Source organism: Hyla sarda, chromosome 5, assembly GCF_029499605.1.
Source record: "Hyla sarda isolate aHylSar1 chromosome 5, aHylSar1.hap1, whole genome shotgun sequence".
Classification (NCBI taxonomy): domain Eukaryota; kingdom Metazoa; phylum Chordata; class Amphibia; order Anura; family Hylidae; genus Hyla; species Hyla sarda.
The window spans coordinates 7,499,672-7,515,585 of NC_079193.1; the positions used below are offsets into that span (position 1 = coordinate 7,499,672).

At 46.4% G+C, this 15,914-nt stretch overlaps 2 protein-coding genes across 12 annotated transcripts in view; one reads left to right on the plus strand and one right to left on the minus strand.

Annotated features, from left to right (window-relative positions):
* LOC130272842 (microtubule-associated protein 4-like) overlaps nucleotides 1-6,960 on the plus strand; it is a 168,994-nt gene extending 162,034 nt beyond the window's left edge. For 5 of the 9 annotated variants that reach the window (XM_056518794.1, XM_056518798.1, XM_056518799.1 and 2 more), the window contains 4 exons: nucleotides 1,718-1,799; nucleotides 2,811-2,887; nucleotides 2,997-3,165; nucleotides 5,733-6,960. In XM_056518794.1, coding sequence (XP_056374769.1) covers nucleotides 1,718-1,799; nucleotides 2,811-2,887; nucleotides 2,997-3,165; nucleotides 5,733-5,740 — 336 coding nt within the window. In that variant the 3' untranslated portion in view covers nucleotides 5,741-6,960. Of the gene's footprint in view, nucleotides 1-1,717; nucleotides 1,800-2,810; nucleotides 2,888-2,996; nucleotides 3,166-5,732 lie in introns of those variants that run through there. The other 4 variants (XM_056518797.1, XR_008843759.1, XR_008843762.1 and 1 more) reach the window with 4 other exon arrangements.
* Nucleotides 6,961-14,425: 7,465 nt separating this feature from the next.
* Nucleotides 14,426-15,914, minus strand: part of DHX30 (DExH-box helicase 30) — a 31,865-nt gene continuing 30,376 nt past the window's right edge. For all 3 annotated transcript variants that reach the window (XM_056518809.1, XM_056518810.1, XM_056518812.1), the window contains one exon: nucleotides 14,426-15,262. In XM_056518809.1, the coding sequence (XP_056374784.1) occupies nucleotides 15,009-15,262 (254 nt within the window). In that variant the 3' untranslated portion in view covers nucleotides 14,426-15,008. The remainder of the gene's footprint in view (nucleotides 15,263-15,914) is intronic.

Below are 15,914 nucleotides of genomic sequence, written 5' to 3' on the forward strand. Positions count from 1 at the left end.
CCAGTCCAGAAGCCTAATGCATTGCACTTACAGCAAAGAGTGACCCTGTACGAAGGGTTTTGGGGTAGAACGGGATGTCTTATACCAGACATTGCACTGATGGTGATGGTCTCTTGTACTAGAGGTGGTGGGCACAATCAAAGGGGTGTAGGGGGTGCATAGGAAATTGTCCCCTCTGGTACCAAATTCTCAGTCACTTTGATTCCAGGTCTCCTGGTTGGTGGCGGCATCTATCAGTTTGCAGATTTTCTTTAAAGGGGTACTCCATTTGAAATCAGTCGGTGCCAGAAAATTTACTTCTATTTAAAAAAAAAAAAAAAAATTCTTAATCCTTCCAGTACTTATCAGCTGTTGTATGATCCACAGGAAGTTATTTTTCTCTTTGAATTTCCTTTCTGTCTGACCACAGTGCTCTCTGCTGACACCTCTGTCCATTTTAGAAACTGTCCGGAGCAGGAGAGGTTTGCTATGGGGATTTGTTCCTACTCTGGACAGTTCCTGACATGGACAGAGGTGTCAGCAGAGTGCACTGTGGAGCATACAGCAGCTAAGTACTGGAAGGATTAAGATTTTTTTAATAGAAGTAATTTACAAATCTGTTTAACTTTCTGGCACCAGTTGATAAAATAAAAAAAATAAAAACTTCAAGTGGAGTACCCCTTTTTAAACTTTGACTGTTAAGTGAAAGTTTCTGCAATTCTTTGTCCCCCCCTTTACAAGATGTCTGCTTGCTGTCAACGAATAGGAGCATTCATGGTTACATTCTTTTTTTTTTATTTTTATTTTTTTGCTGCTCATGTAGCCATAATGCTTTATGTATCGACATAGAGAAGAGCTAGTAAGGCTATGTTCATTTTCAGAGCGGAAATATTCCGCTGAGAAATTCCGCTGCAGCAGAGTCCCATTGATTTCAGTGGGATTCTTCTGCACCGTGCACATTGTGGAATCTCTGTGGCAAATGTTTTGGAAAAGCATTGCTGTCCCCATGTAGACGGAGCATTTCCGAGCCGTCCCAAATGCACATATGAGGAGTGTGCGGCTGTGTTCAGTGCGGACGTTCTGCACATTTCATGCCGTGTGAACATAGCCTTAGACAGTGTTTCCCAACCAGGGTGCCTGCAGCTGTTGCAAAACTACAACTCCCAGCATGCCCGGACAGCCAAAGGCTGTCCGGGCATGCTGGGAGTTGTAGTTTTGCAACAGCTGGAGGCACCCTGGTTGGGAAACACTGGCCTAAGAGTTCAAGTCCTGCAGCTGTGTTTATATCCTAGAGCATTACCTACAGACATTGCAACAAACCCTCAGCTGTGTAAGCAGTAGTAGGACAGGACAGGTTTGGCAGCTTCTGTAATCAGTCACTGACAGCAAGCAGAGATCTTGGTAAGCCACCAAAATTGCAGAACTTCTCATTACGCTGCATCTTTGTAGAAGTAAAATCATAAGTCTGGAGACCCCCGTAGAAGTCGTATTGTGCGGCCGCATACGGCAGGTCCATCCGCCGCAATGATTTTTGATAATGACCCCATAGAAGCAAAAGATTAGGGCGGTTTGTGGCTTTTTTATCCTCGCCCTGTTGTCTTTTAAGGTTCATCCTGATCTTTCCTTATTGTCTCTTGTTGATGAGATCTGTTGGCGTCACATTGTGGGAGTTGTACGGTGGATCGGATTAATGCTGAATGTCTTGTGCGTTGTTGATGTGTGCGCGTCTTCCCTACAGGTGCAGATCCTGAATAAGAAGGTGGATGTATCCAAAGTGTCTGCCAAGTGTGGATCAAAACCCATCGCTAAAGCCCGGACAGGTAACGATAGAGGACTACAGAGGGGCGGCTGTGGTGGGACCATGTGCTGGCGCTAAGACTAGGATGGGATTGAGAAGAAACGGTGATAAAGGAGACGGGAGAGATGATAGAAACTTTATATACATTAAGGGGATTAACAGGGTAAAGGAGGAGATTTATATAGGAGGAAAACTTCTCAAGTGTTTACAGGGTTATACAGAGAGGACATGGGGTTATACAGAGAGGGCATGGGGTTATACAGAGAGGGCATGGGGTTATACAGAGAGGGCATGGGGTTATACAGAGAGGGCATGGGGTTATACAGAGAGGGCATGGGGTTATACAGAGAGGGCATGGGGTTATACAGAGAGGGCATGGGGTTATACAGAGAGGGCATGGGGTTATACAGAGAGGGCATGGGGTTATACAGAGAGGGCATGGGGTTATACAGAGAGGGCATGGGGTTATACAGAGAGGGCATGGGGTTATACAGAGAGGGCATGGAGTTGTACAGAGAGGGCATGGGGTTGTACAGAGAGGGCATGGGGTTGTACAGAGAGGGCGTGGGGTTGTACAGAGAGGGCACGGGGTTGTACAGAGAGGGCACGGGGTTGTACAGAGAGGGCGTGGGGTTGTACAGAGAGGGCGTGGGGTTGTACAGAGGATAGGGGGGGTTGTACAGTGGCTATGAGGGGGGGGGGGGTTGTACAGTGGCTATGAGGGGGGGGGGGGGGGTGTTGTACAGTGGCTATGAGGAGGGGGGGGGGGGGGGGGGAGGGGGTTGTACAGTGGGAAAGGTGTCTCCAGTAATAGGAGAGAGTAGTGGATGCATGGAATAGCCTTCCTGCTGAAGTGGTCGCTGCAAATACAGTGAAGGAGTTTAAGAATGGGATAGGCATAAGGCTATCCTTCATATAAGACAGCGGTAGGCATGCTGGGGGCGGGACTCCTGTGTATAGCTGGCGAACGGGGGCATCGAGGACATTGTGTATTTCGGTCTTTTCCCATAACCCTCCTCTCCTTCTCTCACAGTCTCTGTTGATGCCAAAGCCAATGAATCCTCAAAAAAGACAGAAACTACAAAGCAGGAACCTCAAGAAAGCATAAAGGTGGGGGCAGGGAATGATTGGGGAGGGGATACCAGTGTATGGGGTCATATTGTCATCTTTCTACCCCTTATCTCCAGTCCCTGAAAGACCATTTTTATCCCCAATACAGGAAAATGGTGGAGAGCAGGTGACAGCGCCACAGAACGGGGACCTAGCAACACCCACAGACAACACTGCGGCGGTGGACACACGGGAAAATGGCGTACAAGAGATGCTTCCCGTAGATGGCGGTGATCAAAGGGAAACCCAGAGCTTCAATACACTTATACCAGAGACAAGTAAGAAGTGCCACTAACCCCTCCCCCTCCTGAACCCTGAGAGATAAGGGGGTCCATATAATCTGATGGGTCCTGGGGTGAGGATACTGTGGATCATTGGGGGGAGGGGAGGACCACCCTCTACAGAAGTGTCTTATGTCCTAGTATAGGTTATCATATCAGTGGAGCAGGAGATCCTGGGGGTGAGAGGTCAAATCCCGGGAAGAGTTCTGCAACCTTCTAATAGATATGTTTGCACAGTTTTTTGAGTAAACTGTGACTAAAATTGTTGAAGATTATATGAGCCAAAAAGTGCACAAAAAATGTCTTTTATATCAGGCTTGTCAAAGTGGGTGTGGCCTAGAATTGATAGAAAAATGCATTTAAGAGATATCCAGTGCTGAAAAACGTATCCCCTATCCTAAGTATAGGGGATAAGTTTCAGATCGCAGGGGTCCGACCGCTGGGGCCCCCTGCGATCTCCTGGACAGGTCCCTGGTCCCGCACAAAGCGGCCCTAGATCCCTCTTATTTGCGTCTGTGTTTTAGCTCCTTGGTATTTTCTGAATACTTCTAGTGAATTTAAAAAATCTTGCTTACTTCCAACTCTGTCTCATCCTGCTGTCAGCTGAGAAGTGATACAATTGTATCCAGTCTAGACAATGCTCTGTGAGCTAAACATCCTGGACTCCAGACTGATATATTGTACATAGCTAGTCCTGCTCTCAGCTGAGAAGTGATACAATTGTATCCAGTCTAGACAATGCTCTGTGAGCTAAACATCCTGGACCCCAGACTGATACATTGTACATAGCTCGTCCTGCTCTCAGCTGAGAAGTGATACAATTGTATCCAGTCTAGACAATGCTCTGTGAGCTAAACATCCTGGACCCCAGACTGATACATTGTACATATCTAGTCCTGCTCTCAGCTGAGAAGTGATACAATTGTATCCAGTCTAGACAATGCTCTGTGAGCTAAACATCCTGGACCCCAGACTGATACATTGTACATATCTAGTCCTGCTCTCACCTGGGCAGTAGGGACAAGTGGGGTTGAAATAGTCTCTATTAGAAGGTTGCAGAAATTTTTATTTAAAGGGAAACGAAGTGGGTTCACCCACACTACACCCCCCACTTCCTAAATATTCAGGAGACCCCTTTCACCCATGTGAGCACAAGGTGGGCGGTCCTTCATCCATTGCACCATGCCGGCTATTACAACAGGTATCTCTAGACCAGTTTACGGAACCGGCTAAGGCTGGGTTCACACTACGTTTTCCCCCATACGGGAGCGCATACGGCAGGGGGGAGCTAAAAGCTTGCGCTCCCGTATGTCACCGTATGCGCTCCCGTATGTCATTCATTTCAATGAGCCGGCCGGAGTGAAACGTTCGGTCCGGTATGCTCATTTTTGCGCCGTATGCGCTTTTACAACCGGACCTAAAACCGTGGTTGACCACAGTTTTAGGTCCGGTTGTAAAAGCGCATACGGCGCAAAAATGAGCCGACCGGACCGAACGTTTCACTCCAGTCGGCTCATTGAAGTGAATGACATACGGGAGCGCATACGGTGACATACGGGAGCGCGAGCTTTTAGCTCCCCCCTGCCGTATGCGCTCCCGTATGGGAGAAAACGTAGTGTGAACCCAGCCTTAGTCTGTATTTTCTTTGGCTGTCTGGGTATGCTGAGAGTTGTAATTTTGCAACAGCTGGAGACACACTGTTTGGAAAAACTGGGCTAAATGATACCTTTATTGTAATCTGGTTCACCCACATGATAACCCCATGTATTGGATTTAGTGCGGGTGAACCAGCTGTTAGTTTCCCTTTTAAAGACGTTTACCCCTTCTAAAAGGATACTTAAGTGTAGCGCCATCTAGAGTACCACACCAGTGTCTGCAGCGGCATCTGAGAAGACTGTATTGCAGCATGTAAGTTACATAGAACCATACAGGAAGGTTCCTTTAATCCGCTCGTCATATATAAAGACATTCTGGATTATCAGATGATCAAAGAAAAGTGCAGAAAACAAATTTAAAGGGGTACTGCTGGCAGAAAGTCATACAGATTTGTTATTTACTTCTATATAAAAATCTTTACCCTTCCAGTACTTATCAGCTGCTGTATGTTCCACAGGAAGTTGTGTAGTTCTTTCCAGTCTGACCACAGTGCTATTTGCTGACACCTCTGTCCGTGTCAGGAACTGCCCAGAGCAGGAGAGGTTTGCTATGGGGATTTGCTCCTGCTCTGGACAGTTCCTGACACGGACAGAGGTGGCAGCAGAGAGCACTGTGGTCAAACAGAAAAGAACTACACAGCTTCCTGTGGAGCATACAGCAGCTGATAAGTACTGGAAGGATTAAGACTTTTATATAGAAGTGATTAACAAATCTGTGTAACGTTCTGGCACCAGTTGATTTGAAAAATGTTTGTGCCCCTTTAAGAAAAAATACATAAATCCTCTGCGATGCGGAGTTCAGTTTGTCCCAACCAGTGCCGGATTAAAGGAATTTTTCCGCCGTAGCTCGGCCCCCCGTCCCCTCCGCACTTTACAACATCTGAGACACGAACTGCTTTTATTTTCCAGGCATCTAATGATGAATTTGTGGTGTCGTCTTCCATCTCTCTCATTGTCTGATCTCCTCCCTGTTACAACTCCCATCATCTGTCCTCCCTACTTGTTCTCCACCCACCTTCGAAATCGTCACACTGTTTCCCTGCAGATTGATGGAGTCGCTCCGGCCGCCGGCGAGAGATGATGGACCGCGGAGAATACGTCTGCAACCCCTCCTCCTCCTTACCCCCCCCAAATTCAAAAACTACCCCCTCCTCCACTGCTTCCCACCATGATCTTCAGCACTTACATCCCCCTCCCCCGCTCTTACTATCCATAGCACATCAGACCAGCAGGGGGCATGTGACATGGTGACATCTCCTCCTCCCAGCACCGCTACAGCCGCCACGGCATCCGCCACGACAGGTTCATCTGCTGCTCACCTTCCACGCCATCAGTTGCATCTGCTCGACGCTGTAAGCCCTGGCCGCCTTTCCCCTGGTGTCTGGTTCCAGTGATTGGTGGGGGCTGATGGGCCTAACCTCCCTGTTCTGGGTTATGGTACCTTTATTATTTTAGACTGTTTTTTTTTTTTTCTAATGAATTGAAAGATTTTATGAGTAACGTATACTGTAACGCAGCTAGATGGCTGCTGACCTCATGGGAGGGGGGGGAGGGGCTGCTGGTTTTACGGAACGGCGTATCACCCCCCGCCAGAGATCGGGACGGGCGAACGCTTGGTGACATCATCGTCATAACAAACCTGTGTTATAATTTAATATTAATAAATGTTAAGTATATATAAATGTACGTATATATATATATGACTCGCAAACCGTAGAAGCTGCGTGTCGCGACCGCTGGGGGGGGGGGGGGGGGGGGAGGAGCTTACCCGTACCCTCCGCTTCTAGGACGCTTGATCCCATTTCCTGCTCTTTCATCGCTAGAAAACTCTTCACATATCGGGAGGTTGTGTTTTTTGTTTTTGTTTTTGTTTGTTTGTTTATATATATATATATTTAATATTGTTGCAAGTTTGTAGAATGAAAGTCGGTAGCAGAAAGTTGTCAGTACGTGATGATGGGTCGTCTTACCGGAAAAACTACTACGCAAAAGATTGGTGGGGGCGGGGCTAGGTGGCCAGCGGTTACAGCGCCCCCCACCATGTTGGATTGTGAATGTCACATGACGGCCATATTGTTTTAGAGCTTAGGAAGCTTTAGACCAGTGGACTCAAACTGTGGCCCTCCAGATGTTTCAAAACTTCAACTCCCAGCATGCCCGGACAGCCAACGGCTGTCCGGGCACGCTGGGAGTTGAAGTTTTGAAACATCTGGAGGGCCACAGTTTGAGTCCACTGCTTTAGACCGGCGGCTCCGCTCCTGTTGCAAAACCACATCTCCCAGCAGGTCTTTACAAACTGTTGTAGCCGTTTTTGAAACAATTGTCAGGGCATGCTGGGAGTTGTAGTTTTAAGAAGTTCTACCTCTGTTTAGAAATGTTGCAGTACTACAAGTACCAGCATGCCCTGACAAAGCTGTAACTTTGTAAGTTTTGCAAAGCATTTACAATATTGTAGTTTTGCAACAATATTACAAAACTTGCAAAAACTTCTAAAACGTTGTAAATGCTTTGCTAAAGTTTTACAGCCTTGGCGGGGCATGCTGGGAGTTGTAGTTTTGAAGTGTTCCAGACTAAAACTCTCATCGTGCCTGTTACGATGTTGCAAAACTTCTTCTACAGCAGTTTTCTTCTACAGCAGTTTTCTTCTACAGCAGTTTCACGTTTGTAACTGAAATGTTGCAAACTGCAACTGTCACTTTGTCTGTTGCAAACGTGAAACTGCTGTAAAAGTTTTGCAACATTGTAACAGACACATATTGAGAGTTGTAGTTTGCAACATTCCTAACAGATGAAAAAGCTTTTTTTTTTTTTCCCCACTTGTTGCAGCACTACAACTCCCAGCATGCCCTGACTAAAGCTGTACACCTGTTACAAGAAGCATTTTGCAAGAACTTACAAAATTACAATATTCTAAATATTTAGCAAAACTTTAAATAGAACAACATTGTCATTTTGTAACCGTTTTGTAGGGTTGTAAGGCTTTACCCCAGGGCATGCTGGGAGATGTGGCGCGCCGCAGGTTACGGGGGACGCTGCTTTATGAGGGAAAGGGAAACGTTCTTACCGATGTCTTACCTGATGGAAGGAACTAGTTCACTTTAATATGGAAGAAAATGTTTTTGAAGGTTTAAGAAAATTTTTTTTGTTTTTCCTTTTTTTTTTCGTTATTTTTTCTTTGTACCATTTTGTGGTTTGAACTAACTTTTTATGTGCTGTGACGACACTAAAGGACTGACGTGTAAATAATTTCTTTCTTTCGGGGGTTTTCAGGCTAAAGCTGAACAAGCATTATAAAGGGGGTGGGGAGGGGGGGGGTCTCCGTACCCCGACACCTGGACCTACACAGTTCTTATTGCACTTGTATTTTTATATATAAATATATTAAAATGTTGCATGATTTCTAATAAAAATGACATTAAAATGTGACAAAATTGCAGTGGTGTCTGGGTAATCTTTAACTCTGTTTTTCCTGTGCTGAATGCTTCAGGATGACACAGAAATGGTCCGTATTGTGTGTAAATGTGAACCCGACCCCGTGACCCCCTGTGATAACCACCCCCACCCCTGTGCACCCCCCACCGCTACCATCCCGCATGCATTGGGGTTTAGATCTGCATTAGAGATGCTGCTACAGTCTCATTCCTTTAGGCTTGCAGAGCTGGATTTCCTGCACAGTGTTGCAGTCCAGTAATTTTCACTCAACGCTTTATAGTGGGAAAGTCGTCTGGATGTCTCAAAGTAGCCTGGATATGGTAGGTGCCCCATGAGCCGTGCAGGACAAGAGCCCCTTTTTTTTTTTTTACTTGATTGCAGTCCTGCCAAAATAGACAGGTCCAGCTATGGGCGACCGGTTGTATGTTATAGAAGGGAGAAAGAAGCTGAAATTAGATGAACAGTAAGGGGTGGGGGGGGGGGGGCATGATGGAGTAAATGGAGGTGAGCTCTCTGATTGTAGAGTGTGTGAGCCAGTGTTTCCCCATACTGTGGCTCACTACAACTCCCATCATGCCTCATTCCTTGATGGCTCTGCATCTTCTGTAAGTCCACAGTTCTTCAGCTGTCAGGACGTGGTGAGGATTGTCTTGCAAAAGCTGCAAAACCACAGAATCAGAGAGATGTAAGAGTCTGCCAGAAAGTTCTACAGATTTGTAAATTACTCTATAAAAATCTTAATCCTTCCAGTACTTAACAGCTGCTGTATGCGCCACAGGAAGTTGTGTAGTGCTTTTCCAGTCTGACCACAGTGCTCTCTGCTGACACCTCTGTCCATGTCTGGAACTGTCCAGAGCAGAAGCAAATCCCCATAGCAAACCTCTCCTGCTCCGGACAGTTCCTGACATGGACAGAGGTGTCAGCAGAGAGCACTGTGGTCAGACTGGAAAGAACTACACAACTTCCTGTGGAGCATACAGCAGCTGATAAGTACTGGAAGGATTAAGATTTTTAAATAGAAGGGATTTACAAATCTGTTTAACTTTCTGGCACCTGTTGCCATGAAAACATTCTTTTTCCCCCCCCGGAGCACCCCTTTATGGATCAGCCCTGGTTTTTGCGGTATGACGGGAGTTGCTCTGAGATATCAGAGGGATCGCCAAGGAGCCGCTGGTAGGAGAGAACTGATCTACGAGATCAAGGAATCATGTGATCAGGCCATGATGAGAGTTGTAGTTTTGTAAAAGCTGGACAGGTTATGGGGCACTGTACATATGGGGTGTCTTGTGTTTTCCTGGTTGTCCCCCACCCCTCACCTCTTCTGTTGGTATCCTCCAGGTTTGTCCACCCCTGGTGTTGTTTACGGTATATATTGCGGCCATTTATTTCTTATCCTGAAATTTTTACGCCCTCATCCTGAGGTTTAGATTATTGATGTGTCCAAAGTGTGAGGCGGGCGGTGGCGGGTGTGCCTGGACCCGAGGGTGGCACTGCAATTTTGTTCCATTTTCCTTCTTTTTTTTTTCCCCTGGTGTTGGAAGCTTCTAACTAATTCATAAGATCCTTTTTAAGGGTGCGTTCCCATATGGCGTATACGCAGTGTATTTCACGCTGCGCAAAATTTACGGCAGCAGCGGGAAATACGCTGCGTATTCCTTGCACATTATACACACGGGGCTTTCCGGCAGCAGCTCTGTGTGCAGTGAGTTTTGGAGGCGGGGCCGTGTGACGGTGTGTCTGACGCGCGGCTCCGCCTCCAAAACTCACTAAACACATAGGGCTGCCGCTGGAAAGCCTCGTGTGTATAGTGAGCAAGGAATACGCAGCGTATTTCCCGCTGCTGCCGTAAATTTTGCGCAGCGTGAAATAACGCTGCGTACACGCCCTGTGGGAACGCACCCTAAGGGTACGTTCACAAGTACGCAGATTTGATGCACAGGATTTTCTGCTGCAGATTTCAGAATAGACTAAATGACTGATCTCCGCTTCTAATCGGCAGTTACAAATCCTGCTCATCAAATCTGCGCAGGATCCTGTATGTGTGAATGTACCATAAAGGGGTACTCCACTCCCCAGCTTTCGGAACATTGTTTGGAATGCAGGGAGTGGGCTATGGGGGTTGCCATGCCCCTCGTGACGTGACGCCTGCTCCCTCAATGCAAGTCTATGGGAGGGGGGGGGGGGTGACAGCCGGACTTGCATTAAGGGGGCGGGCGTACCATCACGAGGGGTGTAGCGACCCCTGAAGCCCGCTCCCTGCATTCAAAACTAAATGTTACAAATGCTGGGGAGTGGAGTACCCCTTTATGGAGCATTTCCCTTAAAAACTTTGGGGCGTCCTCTTGCATATTGGTAATTTCTGCACAGTCATTGGGAAAGCTGGGTAAGCTACAAATAATGGGATAACATCTCTGGGTGCAGCTTTTCCAGGCTCCTGAATGGGTTCCGGCACTATTGGTTGTCATCCAGCTTTGCCAAGTGGCTACATAAAGTTTCTAACATGAAGTCCAGGACTTCTATCAGCTGGGGATTTAAGGGGGAATAGTCCGTCTTAAGGAAACTTGTTCTAGCGATGTTTGTTTTTTCCTATAAGAGTCTGTTTAGGTGATGTTCCTCCTCTGGGGGGCGCTGTACATATCTGTCCCTATTCTTTGCTGTTGTCTCTTTTGGTGAATGTGTTCTCTTTTTTAACCATGTGTGAGTTTGCACTATAGTAGTTTCTGCCCCCCGTAGGGCCCGGCCAGGTGACCTAGAGGGCCCCATGTGACAGTGAGCAGAATTCATCACAATCTAAGTGCCAAATGTCTGATAGAATAAAAACGTTCTGGTCATCGGGACACGGTAACTTGTGTCTAGACCGAAGTCCTCACAATGTAAAGTGCCCTGGATTAGAAGCTCAGATTTATAGGAGGATTTTCGAGCAGTCACCATTGAGGAGGGGATATCAGAGATGGCTGACATCTGTCATGTTGCATGAATTGTTGATTGATTGTATCTTCTACAATCACATCCAGAGCTGCATTCACTATTCTGTGTTTTGATTGGTGACACACGTGGAGTTACCACACCCTTGGGGTTACCATGATTATTGCAATTGGGTGTAGTTACATTAATCGGGCATGAGGGGGGCAGTATGGAGACTGTACGTCGGCCATGGTGAATGCAGCTTTGGTTGTTTTACTGGGAATACAAGATGTTAAATCAATCAAGTAGATGCAAGCTGAAGGGTTAATATTGCTGATCTGGGCAGCTCCTCGGCATCTGATCTGGGCAGCTCCTCGGCATCTGATCTGGGCAGCTCCTCGGCATCTGATCTGGGCAGCTCCTCGGCATCTGATCTGGGCAGCTCCTCGACATCTGATCTGGGCAGCTCCTCGGCATCTGATCTGGGCAGAGGAATGAGCACTTTAACAGGACTCCTCATTGACCCTCACTCATGATGATCTGGGGCAGTGTGTCTCCTGTTGCAAAACTACAACTCTCAGTATGCCTGGACAGCCGAAGGCTGTCCAGGCATGCTGGGAGTTGTAGTTTTGCAACAGCTGGAGGCACACTGTTTGGAAACACTGATCTCGGGCCATACTTGGAATCATGGCTACCTCAACCTCTGCGAGTGCAGATCAAGTAGCCCATACAGTGCGCCCCCTGTGGCCAGGAGCAGTATCTGGTGGAATGTGAGGGTGGGGTCTGGTGTGGACAGGACTGTGACTGAATGTTTGACTTGCTGCTGATAGGAGCCACTATGGCGGCTTCCTGACTGTACTGTTCCCGCTTCTTCCTCTTATACCGATAGCAATATTATCTCCTCCACATCGTGGAACTTCATATTGTAAAAGGCTGAAATAAAAGCTTCTAGATGTGAAACGCTGCGGCCTCCGCCTCTTCTGTCCGACCACCTAATAATTCGCAACAAAACACCAGCGTGCGGGGGGGGGGGGACGACACATTTGCAGTTACCATGATGGATTGTAGTCGGGTGTAATTACATTTCTTGTGCTCAAGGGAGCAGTATGGAGATCGTGTGCCAGCAATGGTGAATGCAGCTACGGTTGTGACTGGGAGGACAAGATGTGATGTCAAACAAGTAGATAAAAGCTGAAGGTTTAACCCCTTAACTGGCCAAGTGTTTCCGAAAGCTGTGTTCGTGTTGTGCGTGTCTGCCACACCCCCTCAATGCAAGTCTGTGGGAGGGGGCGTGACTGTCACTGTCAACACCTGTAACGCGAACACAGCCTTCAGAACATTTTTACTTCTGAATGTTGGCCAGTGGAGTTCCCCTTTAAGAACTACGGGCCATTTTTCAGTTTTCCACCTACAGACCCATATGAGGGCTTGTTTTTTTTTGCCCCACAATTTTTTATTTTTTTTTTCAGGTTTTGTCTTAGATTTTGTGGTGAAATTATTGCTGTCATTCCAAAGGCAAAACCAGAAAAAAAAAATTGAGGCAAAATAATAATAAAAAAAAAACCCTTGGGGGCTTCAGATTCTACGCAGTGCACTTTTTGGTAAAAGTGACACCTTTATTCTCCAGGTCCATACGATTAAAATGATCCCCTACCTATGTTTGATTTTGTTTTACTCCTTTTAAAAAAACTTTTTGCAAGAAAATTAGTGCTTTTAAAATGTACTCTTGAGGGCTCATTTTTTTGTGCTGTGGTCTGAATTTTTTTTATTGGCACAATTTTTGTTTTGGTGGGACTTTTTGATCATTTTTTTGGGTATACAAAGTGACCAAAATGGCAATTTTGGACTCTGGTATTTAAATTTTTTTTTATGTATATTGAACCGTGTGGTTCAATGAACGTTTTTTTTTTTTTTATAGTTCGGACATTTATGCACACTGTGATACTACATAGGTTTTTTTTTTTTTTTATATGGAAGCAGCCCTCTCCCCTGTATATGAATTTAGTTCACACACTGAATCAGTGGGCTCTGGCTGCCTTCTAATAAAAGGTCCTTAGAGGAACATTGTCTGTTCCATCCTGAACTGACCCTAGAGATAAGATTTATACTTGGTAGAGACTTGAGCGCCCTCTACAGGCTGAACAGAGCAGAACAGAAGTACTAATAGCAAACTGTGTCCCCTCTACTCTATACAATAGGTTAGACAGAGGACATTGTAGGACATGGTCCCACAGTTAACCCGATTGGTAATGATCCACCCCCCCCCCCCCCCCCCCAAAAAAAAAAAATCAAAGTTTGTAACAAATTATGTGCAAGGCTGAGCCCTGGAGTGGTGCAGGGGCTGCCGCCCCCCCCCCATTCAGTTGTCCCATAGAAAGATGGGAGTGTGGTGGCATTGCTCAACTGCTTGGACCCCCTTTCCCCTGCGAATAGTGTAACTTTTTATCCATGAGACTACTCCTTTTAAGAAAAGCCATTTGGGATGGCAGGAGGTGAAAAAAATTCCAGGTCTCTAAAGTGCTTTTACATTGAGCTCAGCTTTGTCTGCACATTGTTTGGTTTAGGCCAGTGTTTCCCAACCAGGGTACCTCCACATGTTGCAAAACTACAACTCCCAGCATGCCTGGACAGCCAAAGGCTGTTTGGCATGCTGGGAGTTGTAGTTTTGCAACAGCTGGAGGCACGCCAGGTGGGAAACAATGGTTTAAAATGTACATTGCCTTTGAACCACGGGTGCTATAAATAAGTGGGCACTGCTGCACATCACATGGCTGCTAACAGGACATATTCCAGCACCAGACACAGCTGCTCCCATGAACTGGTTCGGGGCCCACCTGGGTGTCAAATCCCTTCCGGTGTCCCCAGACCAGGGACCCCCCACCGATCAACCTCAGGTAGTCTGTACTGAGATGAAGCCATCACAGTCCTGGGCCCAAGAGAACCCCTCTCCCCCATTTTCCAGGAGTTGCCCAGTTAACGGCAAATAAAGTGCAATTATTCTGCAAACCTTTGTTTTAGTCCACCACAACTTTTAACCCCTAGAGGACAATAGTAATAAAATATATAGAGGCATATATTGGTCTGGGGCGCTGGTACTGAACACACCAAGACGAACAGTTGTGCCCGGAGCAGCAGCGCTCCACTATGTGTTTGCTTCATAGACTGTAAGCGATGGCTGCCATCAGCCAGGCCCTCAGTAGATGACAGATAACACTGATGCTACAGCATTGCCGCATGTGGAAATGTCAACTTTTTAAACAATATTTATTATCCTGTACAGTAAATAGCAATAAAATAAGCCACTTTTTAAATACCTTTTAATCTAAAATGTGTTTGGTTAAAGTCTATGGAAAAGTGGCCACAGCTACGATATTGAATTTTTTTTTAATGGAATGTACATCAATGGCCGCCGTTCCATAGACATTAATAGAACACATTAGATATAAATGGATATACTGTATAATTTTATACCTTTATTATTTATTTCTATTTTACACTGAACGCAGACTTACAGACAAGCTCTCCTAGGCCAAGACACCGATCGTGTAACCTTACAATAGATCATCCATATTTATACAGATAAAATGATCAAAGCGACTCAGTATCTCAAAATGCTGTGTAATTTTCTGAAGAAACACGAAGAACATAAAACAGAATAACATTGAAACAAAGTGCAGGCACCTCCGGAGACGCAACCAACTGGGCGATTTGTGCGTATAAAGAGCGCGCCGCCCCCCCCATCCCTGCTTAAAACGCAGAGCATGAACAAAAATCTTCAATGTCCCTCCCCAAAAAACTAGGGGGCAAAAACAAAGTTCTAGAGGAATAAGTAATCGGTAAATCGCGCTCTCATTCCTCGGCCTCCGCGGGTGAGGCGAAGCAATGCGCCGTGCTGTTCAGCAGAGCCACCAGGATTTGCAGCAGCTGCGTGTACTGCGCCTCCTCCTGCTCGGACAATGAAGGAAGCTGATCCTGCAGGTTTCGCTCCACCATCCGTTTCAAGGCGTGACGTAGGTCGCTGAGCAGTGTGATGGTGCGGGGGTCGCTCTCCAGCTTCAGGAGGTCCGAGTCCGAGAGAGAAACCACCATCTGCTCCCCGTTCTCTGTAAGGGATAAGGCAAAGTGAGAAGAACCGGGACAAAACAGCCCAATACATTTATTAAATAAAACAAACCCTCGTTTTGTGTCCACAGCTCCTATGCAGATCCGTGTGTTTCCATAGTAATATACACTGATCATATCCTACTGAATGCCTATAGGAACACGTGGGACTTTAGTTCCACACACAACCTAAGGACGGCTGTGGTGCTGTTTAGAAGAAATCAGCAGTTTTTTCTATCTATAAAGAAAAAAAAAATTCTTATTTGCAAATTTGATTCAGTTTTGGTGCTGAGCTGCAATACCAGACATCTCCTGTGCATGGGTGGAGCGCTACTTCTAGAGAAAAAAAAAAAAAAGCAGCCATGGTTTTTCTAATCCTGATCAAATCTATGTATAAGGATCAGGAAATCTGCAATAGTGTATCTCGGTACCTTCAGATGCGCCGCTGAAGAACCCTCTGTATTCTGCCTATACATGTGCCTGCTCGGAGCGGCATTACGCCGCTAAGTGCAGACACACTGAAACGATATGCGAGTTGCCCCGCATGCGTGATGTACTCGCAAACGTCGCGGCCGCTCCCCCTGCTTAATGAGCTGCCGCAATTTGTGAGTATACTGCGCATGCGTGCGGCAACTCGCACATCGCAGTGTGTCT